Source organism: Podarcis pityusensis, assembly GCF_964106645.2.
Source record: "Podarcis pityusensis genome assembly, chromosome: 16".
Taxonomy (NCBI): Eukaryota; Metazoa; Chordata; class Lepidosauria; order Squamata; family Lacertidae; genus Podarcis; species Podarcis pityusensis.
In genome coordinates this window covers 529656-548186 of record NC_138041.1, presented here as the reverse complement: position 1 = coordinate 548186, position 18531 = coordinate 529656, and the positions used below count along the sequence as shown (strand labels likewise).

Sequence of the window (18531 nt, the reverse complement as noted above, 5' to 3'; positions counted from 1 at the left end):
ACTGAACCCAAAGGGTGCTCATCAATGGTTCCTCTTCATCCTGGAGAAGAGTGACTAGTGGGGTGCCACAGGGTTCTGTCTTGGGCCCGGTCTTATTCAACATCTTTATCAACGACTTGGATGATGGACTCAAGGGCATCCTGATCAAATTTGCAGATGACACCAAACTGGGAGGGGTGGCTAACACCCCAGAGGACAGGATCACACTTCAAAACGACCTTGACAGATTAGAGAACTGGGCCAAAACAAACAAGATGAATTTTAACAGGGAGAAATGTAAAGTATTGCACTTGGGCAAAAAAAATGAGAGGCACAAATACAAGATGGGGGACACCTGGCTTGAGAGCAGTACATGTAAAAAAGATCTAGGAGTCTTGGTTGACCACAAACTTGACATGAGCCAACAGGGTGACGCGGCAGCTAAAAAAGCCAATGCAATTCTGGGCTGCATCAATAGGAGTATAGCATCTAGATCAAGGGAAGTAATAGTGCCACTGTATTCTGCTCTGGTCAGACCTCACCTGGAGTACTGTGTCCAGTTCTGGGCACCACAGTTCAAGAAGGACACTGACAAACTGGAACGTGTCCAGAGGAGGGCAACCAAAATGGTCAAAGGCCTGGAAACGATGCCTTATGAGGAACGGCTAAGGGAGCTGGGCATGTTTAGCCTGGAGAAGAGGAGGTTAAGGGGTGATATGATAGCCATGTTCAAATATATAAAAGGATGTCACATAGAGGAGGGAGAAAGGTTGTTTTCTGCTGCTCCAGAGAAGCGGACACGGAGCAATGGATCCAAACTACAAGAAAGAAGATTCCACCTAAACATTAGGAAGAACTTCCTGACAGTAAGAGCTGTTTGACAGTGGAATTTGCTGCCAAGGAGTGTGGTGGAGTCTCCTTCTTTGGAGGTCTTTAAGCAGAGGCTTGACAACCATATGTCAGGAGTGCTCTGATGGTGTTTCCTGCTTGGCAGGGGGTTGGACTCGATGGCCCTTGTGGTCTCTTCCAACTCTATGATTCTATGAGTATTTTGAGTGTGTTGATCCCTCTTCTCTCCAGGTAGAGGAGTAAAAAGGCCCATTTGCCTAAAACTCTCCCTTTCTCTCTCCTGACCAGAGCACCTCTGGAAATGCAACTAGATGGCACTGGTTGACAACGACCTCACCAGTGTTGCCAAACCGCTTGTGACCCTCTTCCCCGATGCAATGTGAAAAAAGTAATCCAAATTGCACTTTGTAGATCTGGGTCTGCAATGTGAAGAAATGTTAGGGCAGCGAGTTAATGGTTGCACTCCACGGTCCTGACAGGCGAGGGTGACTTCTTTGCTGGGCAAGAACACTGTTGCAATCCTCACCCACCTACAATTTAATTAAAGTCTCATAAATTTAAATATGTACAGTGGTACCTCTGGATACGAACAGGATCCGTTCCGGAGCCCCGTGCGCATCCTGAAGTAAATGCAAGATGCGACTGCGCGTTTGTGCGTGCCGCGTTTTGCCGCTTCTACGCATGCGTGTGACGCCATTTTGAGCATCTGTGCATGCGCGAGCGGCGAAACCTGGAAGTAACGCACTCCGTTACTTCCGGGTCGCCGCGGAGCGCAACCTGAAAATACTTAACTTGAAGCTACTTCAACCCGAGGTATGACTGTACACAGCCACTGCTAGAGTTTCCCCGCACTGTGAGTTCGTTGATGGGTTGTGAGATTGTCGCTACGACGAAAGCTCTTGCCACATTCGAAGCACTGGTACGGTTTCTCCCCGCTGTGAATTCTTTGGTGGAAAATGAGCGTGTGCCTGTGACTGAAGCTCTTGCCACACTCCAAGCACGGGTGCGGCTTCTCTCCGCTGTGAGTTCTCTGATGGGTAGTGAGGTGGGTGCTCTGGCTAAAGCTCTTCCCACACTCCTGGCACTGAAAAGGTTTCTCCCCGGTGTGGATTCTCTGATGGGCTGCGAGGTTGGCCCTGTGACCGAAGCGCTTTCCGCAGGCCAAGCAAAGGTACGGTTTCTCCCCGCTGTGAGTTCTCCTGTGGGAAGTGAGAGAGGTGCTCTCGCTGAAGCTCTTCCCACACTCCAAGCACTTGTAGGGTTTCTCCCCCTTATGAATTCTTTGATGGGAAGTGAGCCATTTCTTCCAGGCGAAGCTCCTTCCGCATTCCAAGCACTGATGTGGTTTCTCCTCTGTGTGAACTCTTTGATGGGAAGCGAGGGTGCGCCTGTATCTGAAAACCTTTCCACATTCCAAACACATGTATGGGTTCTCTCCACTGTGAGTTCTTTGATGGGTGGTGAGATGGGCGCTCTGGCTGAAGCTCTTTCCACACTGCCGGCACTGAAATGGTTTCTCCCCGGTATGAATTCTTTGATGGGTTGTGAGGTTGGCTCTGTGACTGAAGCTCTTTCCACATGCCGAGCAATGATATTGTTTCTCTTCTCTTTGAGTGCTTTCCTGGGAAATGAGATGGACCTTCTTACAGAAGCTCTCACCACAACCCAAATATTTATGTAGCGTTTCCATTATGCGGATTTCTAACATTTCACCACCTGCAATGAAGAGAAAAACAGATTAGATCCTCAGGAATCCCCCAATGATGGAGAAATGCAAATGAAAGATTGTTATAGACAAAGAACTGGAGAGATCTAGATGTCAGAGTTCATGGTTTTCATTGACTAGTAATCAGAGACCTATTTATGGGAACTTTAGATTTTAAAAGCCTGACACTTTTCTGGGAGAGTTTGGCTCAATCATGTGATCCACTACATCTCCAGGGTCAGTATTTAGTCAACCAAAAACGGACAGAAGCAAAAACGGAAACCTGACAGAATCTGCATCCGCTAGCCTAACAACTCTGAATCCTATATTTTAAAAGGCCTAGAGATCAGACTAGGCTGATCATTGTTATTTGACTTTCCTCTGTAAAGTTTTATTCTGGATTGTTTTAGTTGACTTTTAATGTAGGTTGCAAACTGCTTTGAGAGTCTTTTCTTAAAAATATAGAGTGGTATAGAAATGAAGTGCAGGATAGTAATAACAACAACTGGAGAAAGAATATTCAAAGCCCAAACAGGAGATAGTTTGGGGAGTGCTAGAATCCCAGAGGCTGGTGCTGCTGAGCTCCATCCAAATACGGAAGGGATGTCACAGAGAGAAATGCGCTGAATTTCAAAACAGAGACCCTGATCCAACAGCGAGCCTTACTGAGAAAGTCCACGATCCCACGATTCTCTGCCATGACTTCCTTATGCAGAGCTCTCTGGTCAGGATCCAGCAATGCCCATTCCTCGTCCGTGAAAGAAACGGCAACGTCTTCAAAGCACACTGAACCCTGAAAGAGAAAAGGAAATGTCCTCCACTCAGACAGCAGGAAGATGATCTGGTGCACTTTGCTCCGGGGTTTTCTGCCTGTTGGTTACTTTTCAGGGATTGTTTTCCTGCACATTTTTATTATGGATGCTTATTTTAACGTATCAAATGAATTCTTCGCTTGCGGCTTTTAATGATGGGTATCACTCATGGTTCAAAGGGGCAGAGGTCAACACTGTGGTCCTCGTGTCATTCTGCCTGCACAAAGCATTCCAGTCTACCGGAGAGAAGGATCCCCTCTGTCCTCTCCCTGGACGCTGTTCTTGGGGGGAACCTCCCAACGCCCTAAAGCAAACTTCAAGGGGCGAATGGGGACATTGGGAGAGAGAAGAGAGTGGGGCAAAGCCCTGCTGTGAAACGGATGGGGCAGCTTAGGTGAATCCTGGCCACTGCTATTCATGGTTTGTCAACTGCTTAGAAGCCTATTTCAGCATTCAGTGACAACTTTATAAAGAAAGCAGCAACAACAGAGCGACATTCAGAAGGTTAGCTGAGGTGAGGCAGCTGCTCCTTATTCTCAGCACAGAAACCTTCCTGAATGGCCTTTCCAGCTTTTGTGAAGGGCAACTGTGACAGAAGCCAAGTGGAGCAGGAGTGAGACTCATCACTGGGGCCCAGAGGCCTCCTGGCTGCCCCACTCCTCAGCCTCGTGACCCACACGGCTCCTTCCCCCTACCTGATCCGCTTCCACAGCCACCGCTTCCCCTCTGACACCATGAACAGATGGAGGAGGTTTTGCCGAAGTCTTTCTGTCACCTGCGGGAGACAAAGGTAAGGTCTAGCAGAGCATCTCTTACTACAGATGGGCTTTAGAAAAACCTCGCTGAGTGCATTTGGACATTTGTACCCATTTGGTAGCTCAGTTGCGTACATATTGTAAATCACCCTGAGACCTCTGGGTATAGGGTGGTATATAAATTCAGTAAATGAAATATACGTCTCTCTTCCTTGGGGCTCATGTCTTCAATTGTTTCCCCCCAAACGATTCAAAGAACTCACAGGTGAGTTTCAGAACCCACAGAATGTGACCAAACAGAGACAAACCTCATCCTTCCTCCTTACCCAGTGGCCTCTCTCTGGCGTCCAACCGAGTCCTCTCTGCCTCAGAGGAACCTGAACCCATTCCTGCTAACAGATCCATTCCCTGAAATCACAGAATCATAGAATGGAGTCAGCTAGTCCACCCTCCTGCAATGCAGGAATCTCAGCAGAAAGTCCAAACAGAAAGCGGGGAGAAGGATTAGAAAAGGAACAGCAAAAGAAAAAGAAAAAGTAACACTCCTTCGGTTCCTTCCTGTAAAGATGGGCCATGAGTAGAGAATTTGGGGATTTCTCCCTCACGTTGGGAGCCCCTTGGGAGTATCCAGAGGAAAGTCTCTCTCACCTGCTGTTCTTCCTGCTTTCTGTCCTCTGCCTGACTCAGGAGGAATCCTTCGGCCAGGGCCACCGCCTGGGAACTGGTCTCAGCTCCACATTCCCTCACCCAGCTCTCCATCTCTGCTGGAAGGACAGCCAGGAACTGCTCCATGATCACCAGGTCCAGGATCTCAGCTTTCGTGTGCCTTTCTGGCTTTAGCCATTGATGGTCGAAATGGTAGAGTCTTCTGCAAACCTCTCGGTGTCCTTTGGCCTCCTGGGGGCAGAACTGCCTGAACTGCTGGCTCTGCACCTCTGAGCAAGGGGTGTCCTCCTCACCCAGGATCTTCTGCACAGATTTTCCCCAGAATCCCCCACTGCTCCCATGGCCTCTTCCTGCTTCAGGGCCAGCTGAGTCTTGCTCATCCATCTGTGCTCTCAGGAAACCTCCAAGAGATCAGAAGAAATCCCTTTTTCCTCCTGCCGTGTTCAGTGTGTCCAAATTAGAGCAGCTAGAAAATCCTGCAAAGCAAATGCATTACTCAGTTATAAAATTGACAGAGTCCGGAGAAAAGAAAAATATTCCCTGATCAAGCGTGGATGATCCCTTAAGGTGCCTGTTTGGAGAGACTTAAGCTTATCCTGCCACTGGGGTTACTCCTGGATCCAAGAGCATCACTTGAGGCTCAGCCAGCCTCTGTGAAAGTGCTCATTTCTAGCTCCGGCCTGTTTGCCAGCCCCAGGCCACACTCTGCATCCCATGGGATTATTACAGCGTTGAAGAGCTGCCCTTGAAGGAGACTCAGAAACCAGTTTAAAACACAGCAGCCAGATTCCTGCCTGGGTTCCCCTCTATTTCACAGTTCCCTTTAAAGACGCCCACCTTCCTCTGCAAGGAGCTCAGGGCATCATCCATGGATCTAGCCCTCCTCATGCAACTCTCACAAAAACCCTTGGGAACATATTCAACTCCTCTTTCAAACACAGCTGCACGGCTCGTCAGTTTGTTTCCAAGTGCAATTTGCCGTTCGCTGAGGCCCCCCAATATCTGGAGAACCTCCTCCTTCCCTACATGCCCTCTTGGGTGTTCTGGTGGGCAGAGGGTTGGCCACCCTGGTGGTGGTCCCTCAGCTGGGGAATCCCCTCCCCAGGCACCTTCCACCTCCCACCCCACTAGCAGAGGTAAAGGTAAAGGGACCCCTGACCATTAGGTCCAGTCGTGGCTGACTCTGGGGTTGCGGCGCACATCTCGCTTTACTGGCCGAGGGAGCCGGCATACAGCTTCCGGGTCATGTGGCAAACCAGAGCAGCGAACAGAAACGCTATTTACCTTCCCGTCAGAGTGGTACCTATTTATCTACTTGCACTTTGACGTGCTTTCGAACTGCTAGGTTGGCAGGAGCAACGGGAGCTCACCCCGTCGCGGGGATTCGAACCGCCGACCTTCTGATCGGCAAGCCCTAGGCTCTGTGGTTTAACCCACAGCGCCCCCCGCCACCCTGCTCCACTAGCCAAGACCCACCCCCTATTCCTGCGACTGCCACTTGCTTTCCTTCTTTTCCAGATGGAAATTCCCAGTGCCCAGGGCAATGGATGCAGCAGCTGGAGCTTCCAGTATTGCCGGCGGGGTTGGACTAGAGGACCTCATGGGTGCCCTCCCCCTCTGAGGCTCCGCAGGTGGACGAGGGACCCCCCCGAAGGAGCGCCCCGTGTCCCCCTCCCCTGACCCCCCGCCCCCCAAGGGGAGCCTCACCCCGGAGGCGCCACGCAGGAAAAAGGAGGCAGGCGCAGCAGCCCCCTGGCAGGAAGTGACGTGAGGGAGGGGGGTCTCGGCCGCCCCTCCTCGGCCTCATTTCCGGTCCTCCCCGGCGGCCTTTTCAGGAGAGGCGGCGAGGAGGCGGGAAGAGGCGCTGGGTTGCTTAGCGACGTGACGCCGAGGCGCCATCTTGGAAGAGGGAGGGAGGGAAGAAGCGCGGAAAGCGGCCGAAAGGGACGAGGGCAGGCGGCTAGGAAGCGAGCGAGAGGCGCCGCCTGAGGAGAGGCACCGGGGGCAGAAGCGGCGCGGGAAGCGGGCGGAGAAAGCACCGCCGCCGCCGTGGTGGGCAGAGGCGAAGGCGCCATCTTGGACGAGGGCAGCCTCTGAGGAGGGACCCCGAGGGCGGGAAGTGACGGAAGCGTCGCGTGGAGACGGCGCTGCTGGCGTGGTGCGCGAGGGCGCGCCGCGAGGCCCGATTGGGCGGAGGGCGGAGGGCGGGCGGAAGTGCCCTTCCCGCCATGCAGGACGAGGGCAGGTCGGGCGCCCGAGACGGCGGCGTCTTGGAAGAGCCGGGCGGGGCGGCGCTGCTCTCTCTCCTCCGCAAGTGCTGCTTCGCGGGCGCCTTCGCGGGAAGAGAGGCCAGACTTCGGGCGGACTGCCTCGGCGGCGGGAGGCTCCACCGGGGAGCAGCAGAAGCGGGTGAGAAGGCGGCCTGTGGGTGAGGGCAGAGGGAGCAGGAGCGCCCGGCTTCGTTGTTGTGGTTGAGTCGTGTCCGCCTCTTCGTGACCCCCTGGACCAGAGCACGCCAGGCCCTCCTGTCTTCCACTGCCTCCCTCATGCTGGTAGCTTCGAGAACACTGTCCCACCATCTCGTCCTCTGTCGTCCCCTTCTCCTTGTGCCCTCCATCTTTCCCAACATCAGGGTCTTTTCCAGGGAGTCTCTCTCTTCTCCTGAGGTGGCCAAAGTCTTGGAGCCTCAGCTTCACGATCTGTCCTTCCAGTGAGCACTCAGGGCTTATTTCCTTCAGAATGGAGAGGTTGGATCTTCTTGCAGTCCATGGGACTCTCAAGAGTCTCCTCCAGCACCATAACTCAAAAGCATCCATTCTTCGGCGATCAGCCTTCTTGATGGTCCAGCTCTCACTTCCATACATCACTACTGGGAAAACCAGAGCTTTAACTACACGGACCTTTGTTGGCAAGGTGCTGTCTCTGCTTTTTAAGATGCTGTCTAGGTTTGTCATTGCTTTTCTCCCAAGAAGCAGGTGTCTTTTAATTTCGTGACTGCTGTCACCATCTGCAGTGATCATGGAGCCCAAGAAAGTAAAATCTCCCACTGCCTCCATTTCTTCCCCTTCTGTTTGCCAGGAGGTGATGGGCCCAGTGGCCATGAACTTCGTTTTTTTGATGTTGAGCTTCAGACCATATTTTGCACTCTCCTCTTTCACCCCCATTAAAAGGTTTTTTAATTCCTCCTCAGGTTAAAATGAACTGAGCAGGATTCCTAGAAAGGGTGGGGGCGCAAAGAGGGGGGAAGTCCTCCAGGGCAGAAACCCCGCCCTCCTCTGCCTCCTGGACTCCGCTGAGTCTCCTCTCTCTCTGGGGAGAAGGGGGGTCGGGAAGGAAGCCCTTAAGGCGCCCACACATTTTGCAGGGGAACTTTCCTTGCTTCTTGTTTTTCCTTTCTTTCAAGAAAGCTCAGAATCAGGGCTGTGGGGCAGCCCAGGCCAGGTTCCTAGCAAGCCTCATCCATGCTTGATCAGGGAACATCTTTCTTTTCTCCAGAGTGTTAATTTTATAACTGAACAATGCATTTGCTTTGCAGGATTTTTTAGCTGCTCTAATTTGGACAGACTGAACACGGCAGGGGAAAAACGGGATTTCTTCTGATCTCTTGGAGGTTTCCTGAGAGCACAGATGGATGAGCAAGACTCAGCTGGCCCTGAAGCAGGAAGAGGCCATGGGAGCAGTGGGGGATTCTGGGAAAACTCTGTGCAGAAGATCCTGGGTGAGGAGGACACCCCTTGCTCAGAGGTGCAGAGCCAGCAGTTCAGGCAGTTCTGCCCCCAGGAGGCCAAAGGACCCCGTGAGGTTTGCAGACGACTCTACCATTTCGACCATCAATGGCTAAAGCCAGAAAGGCACACGAAAGCTGAGATCCTGGACCTGGTGATCATGGAGCAGTTCCTGGCTGTCCTTCCAGCGGAGATGGAGAGCTGGGTGAGGGACTGTGGAGCGGAGACCAGTTCCCAGGCAGTGGCCCTGGCCGAAGGATTCCTCCTGAGTCAGGCAGAGGACAGAAAGCAGGAAGAACAGCAGGTGAGAGAGACTTTCTTCTGGATACTCCCAAGGGGCTCCCAACGTGAGGGAGAAATCCCCAAATTCTCTACTCATGGCCCATCTTGATAGGAAGGAACCCAAGGAGTGTTATATGATAATCCTAACATCTTTTCATTTGCTGTTCCTTTTCTAATTCTTCTCCCCGCTTTCTGTTTGGACTTTCTGTTGAGATTCCTGCATTGCAGGAGGGTGGACTAGCTGACTCCATTCTATGATTCTGTGATTTCAGGGAATGGATCTGTTAGCAGGAATGGGTTCAGGTTCCTCTGAGGCAGAGAGGACTCGGTTGGACGCCAGAGAGAGGCCACTGGGTAAGGAGGAAGGATGAGGTTTGTCTCTGTTTGGTCACATTCTGTGGGTTCTGAAACTCACCTGTGAGTTCTTTGAATCGTTTGGGGGGAAACAATTGAAGACATGAGCCCCAAGGAAGAGAGACGTATATTTCATTTACTGAATTTATATACCACCCTATACCCAGAGGTCTCAGGGTGATTTACAATATGTACGCAACTGAGCTACCAAATGGGTACAAATGTCCAAATGCACTCAGCGAGGTTTTTCTAAAGCCCATCTGTAGTAAGAGATGCTCTGCTAGACCTTACCTTTGTCTCCCGCAGGTGACAGAAAGACTTCGGCAAAACCTCCTCCATCTGTTCATGGTGTCAGAGGGGAAGCGGTGGCTGTGGAAGCGGATCAGGTAGGGGGAAGGAGCCGTGTGGGTCACGAGGCTGAGGAGTGGGGCAGCCAGGAGGCCTCTGGGCCCCAGTGATGAGTCTCACTCCTGCTCCACTTGGCTTCTGTCACAGTTGCCCTTCACAAAAGCTGGAAAGGCCATTCAGGAAGGTTTCTGTGCTGAGAATAAGGAGCAGCTGCCTCACCTCAGCTAACCTTCTGAATGTCGCTCTGTTGTTGCTGCTTTCTTTATAAAGTTGTCACTGAATGCTGAAATAGGCTTCTAAGCAGTTGACAAACCATGAATAGCAGTGGCCAGGATTCACCTAAGCTGCCCCATCCGTTTCACAGCAGGCCTTTGCCCCACTCTCTTCTCTCCTCCAATGTCCCCATTCTCCCCTTGAAGTTTGCTTTAGGGCGTCGGGAGGCTTCCCCCAAGAACAGCGTCCAGGGAGAGGACAGAGGGGATCCTTCTCTCCGGTAGACTGGAATGCTTTGCGCAGGCAGAATGACACGAGGACCACAGTGTTGACCTCTGCCCCTTTGAAACATGAGTGATGCACATCATTAAAAGCCGCAAGAGAAGAATTCATTTGATACGTTAAAATAAGCATCCATAATAAAAATGTGCAGGAAAACAATCCCTGAAAAGTAACCAACAGGCAGAAAACCCCGGAGCAAAGTGCACCAGATCATCTTCCTGCTGTCTGAGTGGAGGACATTTCCTTTTCTCTTTCAGGGTTCAGTGTGCTTTGAAGACGTTGCCGTTTCTTTCACGGACGAGGAATGGGCATTGCTGGATCCTGACCAGAGAGCTCTGCATAAGGAAGTCATGGCGGAGAATCGTGGGATCGTGGACTTTCTCAGTAAGGCTCGCTGTTGGATCAGGGTCTCTGTTTTGAAATTCAGCGCATTTCTCTCTGTGACATCCCTTCCGTATTTGGATGGAGCTCAGCAGCACCAGCCTCTGGGATTCTAGCACTCCCCAAACTATCTCCTGTTTGGGCTTTGAATATTCTTTCTCCAGTTGTTGTTATTACTATCCTGCACTTCATTTCTATACCACTCTATATTTTTAAGAAAAGACTCTCAAAGCAGTTTGCAACCTACATTAAAAGTCAACTAAAACAATCCAGAATAAAACTTTACAGAAGGTAGCCTGGCTAGTCTGAACTGATAAGGGCTTCTTACTGTAGGTTTCAAAGTTCTTAAGAAAGTGGAAGTGGCTTCTCCCGGGTATTTTTGTTTTTGCTTCTACCCATTTTCAGTTGACCAAAGAGATTACTGACCTTGGAGATGAAGTGGATCCCATGATTGAGCCAAAAATATCTCTCCCAGAAAAGAGTCAGGCTTTTTGAATCTCAGGTTCCCATAAATAGGCCTGTGATTATTAGTCAATGAAACCGTGAACTATATATATATATCTATACATAAAGATATATATCTGTATATCTATATGTACTCCCAGACCAGTATGAGGAGCCTTGACTTGGGTTCCTTCCTCCAGCGGGCGCTGCTCGCAGAGGGACTCAGGAGCAGCGGTGGTTTCACCCGCAATATACCACTGAGTGAAACCACCATCCCACTCTGCCTTCATACAACTCAGAGGGAGAAACAGCTTGTTCTTCCCTCGGCATCTTTGATCTGCTCGACTGAGGAGTGTGCAGCAGCCCTTGCCTCAGTGGAGCAGTTAAAGGAAGCCCCAGCTGGCAAGCTGCCTCCACTCCCAGGGTGAGAGCTGGGGCAGTTTCACCCTGTGTCTCGTGGGCAGAGGCCAGCGCATCTTGTTTTTTCAACATTGCAGTATATTGCCAAATACTTGGCTAGTCTGTTTAGCTGGTGATACACCACGATGTTGAAAAGCTGATATTTCTCAGCCCTCTGAATCTCTTCAGTTCTTTGACTAAAACAACCTTTCACTCTCGTTGCTCAATAATTGGGGGTTTCCTGAGAATCTGTTTTTCTCTTCCTTACAGGTGGCAAAATGTTAGAAGTGAAGAACAAGGGGGACCACAGCAAAATCCATATAGTGGAGATGCTACATAAATATTTGGGGTGCGGAGAGAGCTGCTGTCAGAAGGTCCATCTCACTTCCCAGGAAAGAACTCATAAAGGAGAGAAACAATATCCGTGCTCGGCATGTGGAAAGAGCTTCAGTCGCAGAACCAACCTCGCAGCCCATCAGAGAATTCATAACAGGGAGAAACCATTTCAGTGCCAGGAGTGTGGAAAGAACTTCCGTCGGAAGGACCATCTCATGTCCCATCAAAGAATTCATGCAGGGGAGAAACCATATCAGTGCTTGAAATGTGGGGAATGCTCTGAGAATAGCACAAGCTTATGTCTCCATCAGAGTAGTCACAGTGGGGAGAAACCATTTCAATGCCAAGAGTGTGAAAAGAGCTTCCGTCGGAAGGACCATCTCACTTCCCATCAAAGAATTCATACAGCGGAGACGCCCTTTCGGTGCCTGGAGTGTGGAAAGAACTTCCGTTGGAAGGCGAGTCTCATTTACCATAAAAAAAATCATACAGGAGAGAAACCGTGTCAGTGCTTGGAATGTGGAAAGAGGTTTACTGTAAACTCAAGCGTCCGTCGGCATCAGCGTATTCACCATGGGCAGATACCATTTCAATGCCAAGAGACTGCAAAGAGCTTCGGTCAGAGCACCCATCTCATGCACCATCAGAGAATTCATACACGCGAGAAACCCTATTGATGCCTGGAATGTGGGAAGGGCTTCAGCTGCAAGGACCGTCTCACTTCCCATCAAAGAATTCACAGCAGGGAGAAACCATATCAGTGCTTGGAATGTGGGAAGAGTTTCACCTTTAAGGAAAGTCTCACTTCCCGTCAAAGAACCCATAGTGGCAAGAAACCATATCATGCCTTTGTACAAATTTAAATTTTGGATACTTGGTACATGAGGATTTCAACAGTGTTTTTTGCTTTCAGCAACTCAGCAAAGAAATTGACCTTGCCTCTCAAGGCCATGGAGTTCACACCCAATATAGGCAGCAGTTCTTTATACTTCTTATCCAGATTTGCAAGGTGCTGGAATACCTCCTTATTGTCACATCTGGGGAGGGGGACAAAAGCAGTTTGGCAGCACTGAGGAAGTTGCCGTCAACGTTGAGCAATTTAGACACAGCCACTTCAAGAGCCTCCAAGTTGCAAAATGGTGGTGCGCCTTGTTTACTCTTGCTGCAGGACCGGAACCGCTGGCTTCAAGATACAAGAAGGGAGTCTCAATATGTTCACTGGCCTGGGCAAAAATGAGGGTGCCCTAAAGGATGCTGGGCCCAAAATAGCAAGTCCTCACAGCTCCCCACCCCCTGCTTAAGGGCTAACTCCATTTTTCAATTTCTCTCTCCCACCCCACTCCCCAGCAAAGCCTTTTCCTCAATGCCGCTGGGGAAGAGGTGAGCAATCATTGGATGGTAGCGTTTAAGGGTTGACTCCCCCCACAATACTAAGGAAGAACTTAGAGCAGCCGCCTCATCTGGGAGCCACAAACCTGCCTGGATCGAGATCAGAAGGATCCTTGTTTATGGCCTCTTTCCTGTCAGCATCCGTCTAGCGCAGCTTATTCAGAAGGCTGGTGTCTCCAACATGCTAGAAAAGTCACTCCCAAGAGGAGGACAAGAAAGCCCATCTCCTCCTTACAAAAAGTCCAAAGGTGTGAATCATAGAATAATTATAGATTTGGAAGGGATCCCAAAGCTCATCTTGTCCAACCTACTGCAAGGCAGGAAACAAGGAGAAAAGAACTTTATTGCCAGCCCATTGACCAGCAACACAACCTGCAGTGCGGATGGCTCCTCTTCCGGGTTCCTGCTGGCCAGACTGGTTTTCCATAATGCTCCATCCCACTCCCCAGGCTTCATGTGTTCTCTCTCTTTCCCCCACCCCCAGGAAGTCAATACAGGTTCTGTGTCCATTGAGTATTCTCCATTCTCATTGAGCTATTTTGAGGTTCTCCCTCAATATCCCCCCTGAGATATTTGTGTTATTTCTGCTTGACACCCCCTTGTTGAGTGCCAATCGTGCAGTTTTGGCACCAGAAGGGATTCCTCGGGGTCCTTTCCCGCTCTAAAGTTCCATGATGCTACTCAATAACAAGTTTGCTATAGGTGTTTTGCAGGGAGGATGAGAGGCATGGAGGAAAGGAGGCCCCGTAATGTCGTCGTCCCCACTCTCTCTTGGTGCATCAGAAGTCAAAGAAGCATGTTGCTCGGTTGGCAAAGCAGCCCCTCAAAAGCAGCAGGATGTCACAAAAGAGTGAGAAACTTTCTGTGGGAAATTGCAGTCAAACATAACCATGCATGAGAGCTAGTTAGTGCATGAAGGGGTTAAGACCAGAGAGTTCTGCTCCAAGACCCAGCTAGGTCATGCCTCCCTTTACCTCTCTTCCTCCCTCCTCCCACTCTCTCTGACCAAGGAGGACATGTCTAAGCTTTGCTCCCAAGTTTAGAGCACATGTTTAGAACTATATTCTGTATTTCCTACCCAAGAGGATTCTGCCAGCGTTCTCCTTGCAGCTGCATGGAACAACACATGTCTCAGACCTTTGAATCTGTTAATAAAGCGTTTTAAACTTACGTAGCGTCGTGTGGTCTGTCCTTTGCCAAAGGGGGTAGACAGAAGGGAGTGTTGTAAACAGGATAAGAAAGCTCTAATAGCCTAGATTCCTAACGCTATACAGTCATACCTCGGAAGTCGAACAGAATTCGTTCCAGAAGTCTGTTTGACTTCCAAAATGTTTGGAAACCAATGCGCGGCTTCTGATTGGCTGCCGGAGCTTCGGCTTCCAAAAATCGCTGGGAAAACGGAACACTCACTTTCAGGTTTTGATTATTCGGGAGCTGAAACGTATGAGTTCCAAGGCGTTCGGCAACCAAGGTACGACTGTACTGCCACTTGACTCTGAGGCTAAACTCTGCTGCTGCTGTGCAAGTTTAAGCTTGATTCTTTTCTTATCCACTTCACACATGTGAGCTGCACAGATTCGTATATTTAATTTCCCTCCCACCCTTTCAAAGTCTCCCAAGAGGACCTGCAGGTTCTGGCTGACCACTGGGATGGGTTTGCTGTGCTTTTTTAGGAGGCGTGGGATGCATCTGGCTGTATGTTCCCCCAAAACAGGAGCAACTGTTAACGGAGAAATCTGAGGGCTCCCTTGGACAAAAAACAAGGACACCAGCCAGGAATACCAGAGCAAAACAGCAGCCAGGAGTCTTGGTCTTTATTGAAGACTGTCACGACAGGACTCCCACCTGCCACCAGGTGGAACAAGATGGAAGCCCTGAACAAAAGAGAACCCAAACTTTTATTAGCTGCTAAGCCCCATGTTACACCCCCCCCAAACTACATCACTCATACATCACGGTTACATCATGAAAGGGGAGGTCTGGTGGCCGTAATCTGAGCATCCTGGACCCTGCCCCATGGTCCCCCTTGCCCTCCACCAAACACCCATCAAGTGTAGCAAAAGAGATATTTACATTTCCCTCTTTCCCAGCCACGTTCATCCCACCCTTTTGTCTCCATCTGGGTTTGTTATTTATGGAATGGCTACCTGTCTGGCACTCAGGTATCAGGATGCCAGGAATTATCCCTCAGGCAGAGGGGCTGCTGAGGAGCTGAGCTCACATCTCTAGATGAATTTCTGAAGTTTTCCCAGTGAGCCAGTACAGAGACACATTGGTCAGTGAATTCTTACATTTGGTATCGTGCAGCAAAGGCCCTTTGAATAGATAGCAAGAAACTGCGATGAAGTGTTTTGCGGGGACAAATTGCAAAAGCCACAAAAGTGATTGTGCTGATTTTGGTAGTGGGCTCATGTGCATGATATCTGCTGGAGGGGCAACCCCCTCCCCAACCTATACATAAATTCCTGCAACACAGCCATGGCTTATTGATCACATTTCTATACCCTCCTTATCTTCTTAGGAGCTCCAGGTGGTTTTCATGATTCTCCCCATTTCATCCAACAACCATGAGAGGTAGGCTAGGCTGAGAGATGGCGACTGGCCTTGACGGCCACCCGGGGAGCTTCATGGCTGAGTGGGGATTCGAACCCTGATCTCTCCCAGGTCCTAGTCCAACACTCATGACGCCACATTGGCTCTGCATAGTGATACTGCCAGCCACCAAATTGGATGGTTTCCAGAGAGGATCTGGTAAGTTGGTGAATGGGAGGAAAGCTATGCTCAAACAGAGTCTACAAGCTGACCTTTGGGCTACACATTCGGCAGGATACATTTTTAAAAAGCATTCATTGATGGCTTTTTATTTCTTCCGGCTCTCCTCCTGCCCCTCACTTTGCATATTATCTCTCCAGACGAAGAGCTCTGGAAAACACAAGCTTGCTGCCATTTTGCAACCTTTTGCTTGGTCTCAAATTAATAGACCTACTCTCAGATTCTGCTTGCAAGCTTTGCATTGCAGGGATCTGATTGGGGAATGTGAGAACAGGAGAGCCATTGGCCTGATCCAGCCACAGGGCTCTTCGTACATTCTTAGTTCCAAACTGGGTTCTGGAGAGTTACTTTTTTCTCTGTAGCTGTAGCTCCTTGTCATGCCTCGCTCCCGGAGAAGGAGTCATCTTCAGAGGCCATCAGATTTTTTTATTTTTGCAAACAAGCCTCTTACCTTTTCTCTGCGCTTTCCAGGCAAAGGTCTGGGTTTCCCACTTCCGTCTCCAAGGTTGCCTTCCCTTTTTCTTCTCTCGCTTTCCCCAAGAAAACGCTGAATCAGAATGGACGGCAGTCTCCTCAGGAACCACAACAGCTTCGCAGGGTCTTCCTCAAGGCATTCTCCACATGGTGGAGAAGGCTAAACAGGTGACCATTTTAGTCTTGAGGCCTCAAAAGAGCAAAAAGAGCCCTAAATCAAATGCAGGGTATTTTTGGGGGGTATTCGATAAATGAATCACATTTTGTGCGTATCTCTTGAGGCGACCGACAATCCCATCATACCAACAGCCTCCCTTCACAGGAGGGGAGGGAGTCCTGCTCTTGTGCTCGGATCCTGCCTGCCCCTGAGTGGCCGCAGTGAGAACTCGGTGGGCTATTGGCCAGATCCATTATGTTCTCATGGAACCTCCAGGTCTAGAGGCAGCCTATCTTGATTCCTATTGTGATAGGAATTTTGAGGTCTTAGATATATGTTAAATGTTCATAAGTGTACCAACCAAGCACATACATAGATCAGCACAGGAACGACCTGAAACCATTTTTTATTCCCAAACTGACCAGATGTTTTCTCTGCAAGGTCGAAGGAAAATGGAAAAGCCTCCCCATTGTCCTTTCCTTCACAAATCCTGCCTTAAGGGCACATTTAAGATATGACAAGGGTGTGAGCCTGTGACATGGCCCAGGAACTAAGTATTGATCATTACAAAAGGCTGGCCAGGCTACCCAGGAAATCCAATCAAGTGACCATTCAACAGGTAACCTGACAGACAGGAGGTAAACAAAGCACTCAGATTTCTGCTGTAGACCGCCCTTTCTGTGATGTAGGTATGATGTATCTGGGGGGGGGGGTGGTCTTGAGCTACATCCCTTCTGTGATGTGTGTATGATGTATGGAGGGGTGGTCTTGAGCTCCAGGGCAGGGAATTAAAAATGTCTATATAAGGGCAGGCACACTGTGCTGGTCCAGGGGGGAGGTTACCGTGGGGCGAGGTCCAGGACCTGAGTCGAGGGTCAGCAGACAGTCCTCCACAGGCGAAGCGGGGTCCGCAGCGAGGAGCCGGGCAAGGACAGGAACTCTGGGGGAACCGGACTGGGTGCTGGCCGAAACAGCTCTTCAACGACGTTGCTCCCGCAACCTGGGACCGGGCTGACTGGCCTTTATCTCCTCTGAGGCCAGGGGCGGTCCCGGCCCCCAGGAGACCCACCTCTCCTGGCCTTAAGGCGAGCACTCCTCCTGGGAGAAACCAGTTCCCTCCACCTCTCTGCCCTGAGCCTCTGCAGTTCAGGAGAGGCTGAAGGGTTACTGGACCCAGGGGAGACTCACCTGTAGGCACTGAGTCCTCAACCACCTCCGGAGCCAGAGTGGATTCACCAGGTGCCTGCTCCTGAGGATCCGGCACAGGTGCAGGCGCTTCAGAATCAAGGCCCTGCCCCAGTTCAGCCGGTCCTGGAGGCGGGGTCTCCTGTGCAGGCGGGGATTCCTCCGGTTCAGCCTCTGAATCGGATTCCCAGGCCATCACACACACTTTGGTTCAGGGTCCTCCTCCTTTCCTGCGTGTGGTGAGTGAGGACCCTGTTGCAACAGATCAATAAAGATCAGGCTTACAAGCTGCTTTGCTTCTCAGTATTCTCTGGTTGGCCTCTGTTTTTTTCTCCTACCAATAGGGAACCTACATAAGGACTATATATGAGCTCTTTGATACCCCATAAGGGAAAAAAGGGCAGATTTTTGTTCACGACACTATGTTCTTAGGGGCATTTGGCCACTGTGAGGACAGGAAGCTGGTCTAGACTGGCCCCCTTTGGCCTGGTCCAGCAACAGCTGGGCTATCCTGTTCTTAGAAAAATAATCACAAGCCACTTATTTTAAAAAGCCAAGAGCCTGACGACAGTTGCACCGGAAGAACAGCTGTACCATCTGTTTCTCCTGTGTCAGCCAAGCGAAGGCATGATGTCAGTTCCAGGGAACTGTCTAGAAATTGCTGCTTATTGCAGATCCTGAAAGTGATTCTGGCCCTCATAACATTTGCTGCCCGCCCCCAGTTCCTCTTTGACTCCTTTTCCTGCTGAGCCTAAAAAAAAGCCCCGATTCTGGATCCCGTGATTCTCCCCTCGGCAGTTCCTCTTTTTCTGCTGATTAGGGTGAAAAGGGGGAATCCTTGAGCCTGTGTCTCAGGCCAGTGCTGAACCGGAGAAGCGAAGAGGTCAGGCCAGGGTTCAGTGCGGATGCAGCCGAGGGGCAAGTCTGGGAGGAGCGAATCTCCTGCCTCGTGGAGGTCCCTGGTTCAAGCCCTGGGGTCTCAGGCAGGGCTGGGAATGGGTCTAAAAACCCGGACAACTGCTGC

At 50.5% G+C, this 18531-nt stretch overlaps 2 protein-coding genes across 3 annotated transcripts; one reads left to right on the top strand and one right to left on the bottom strand.

The window, feature by feature from the left end:
- Positions 1–512: 512 nt before the first annotated feature.
- LOC308465794 (uncharacterized protein) lies at positions 513–6589 on the bottom strand. The gene is made up of 6 exons (XM_080986046.1): positions 6474–6589; positions 4749–5242; positions 4427–4508; positions 4041–4120; positions 3200–3326; positions 513–2544 (listed from the first exon to the last, which is right to left on the bottom strand). Exons 2-6 carry the CDS (start codon positions 5148–5150, stop codon positions 1664–1666), a joined length of 1572 nt encoding a protein of 523 aa, XP_080842172.1. The 5' UTR covers positions 5151–5242; positions 6474–6589; the 3' UTR covers positions 513–1663.
- A 453-nt stretch (positions 6590–7042) lies between these two features.
- Positions 7043–14089, top strand: LOC308465798 (zinc finger protein with KRAB and SCAN domains 3-like). Of its 2 annotated transcripts, none has more exons than XM_080986054.1 (6): positions 7043–7175; positions 8302–8795; positions 9046–9127; positions 9434–9513; positions 10228–10354; positions 11465–14089. In XM_080986054.1, exons 2-6 carry the CDS (start codon positions 8394–8396, stop codon positions 12205–12207), a joined length of 1434 nt encoding a protein of 477 aa, XP_080842180.1. In that variant the 5' UTR covers positions 7043–7175; positions 8302–8393; the 3' UTR covers positions 12208–14089. The 2 variants fall into 2 exon arrangements, with proteins under 2 accessions (XP_080842180.1, XP_080842181.1); XM_080986055.1 differs by lacking the exon at positions 7043–7175 and adding an exon at positions 7573–7679.
- The last annotated feature ends 4442 nt before the right edge of the window (positions 14090–18531 follow it).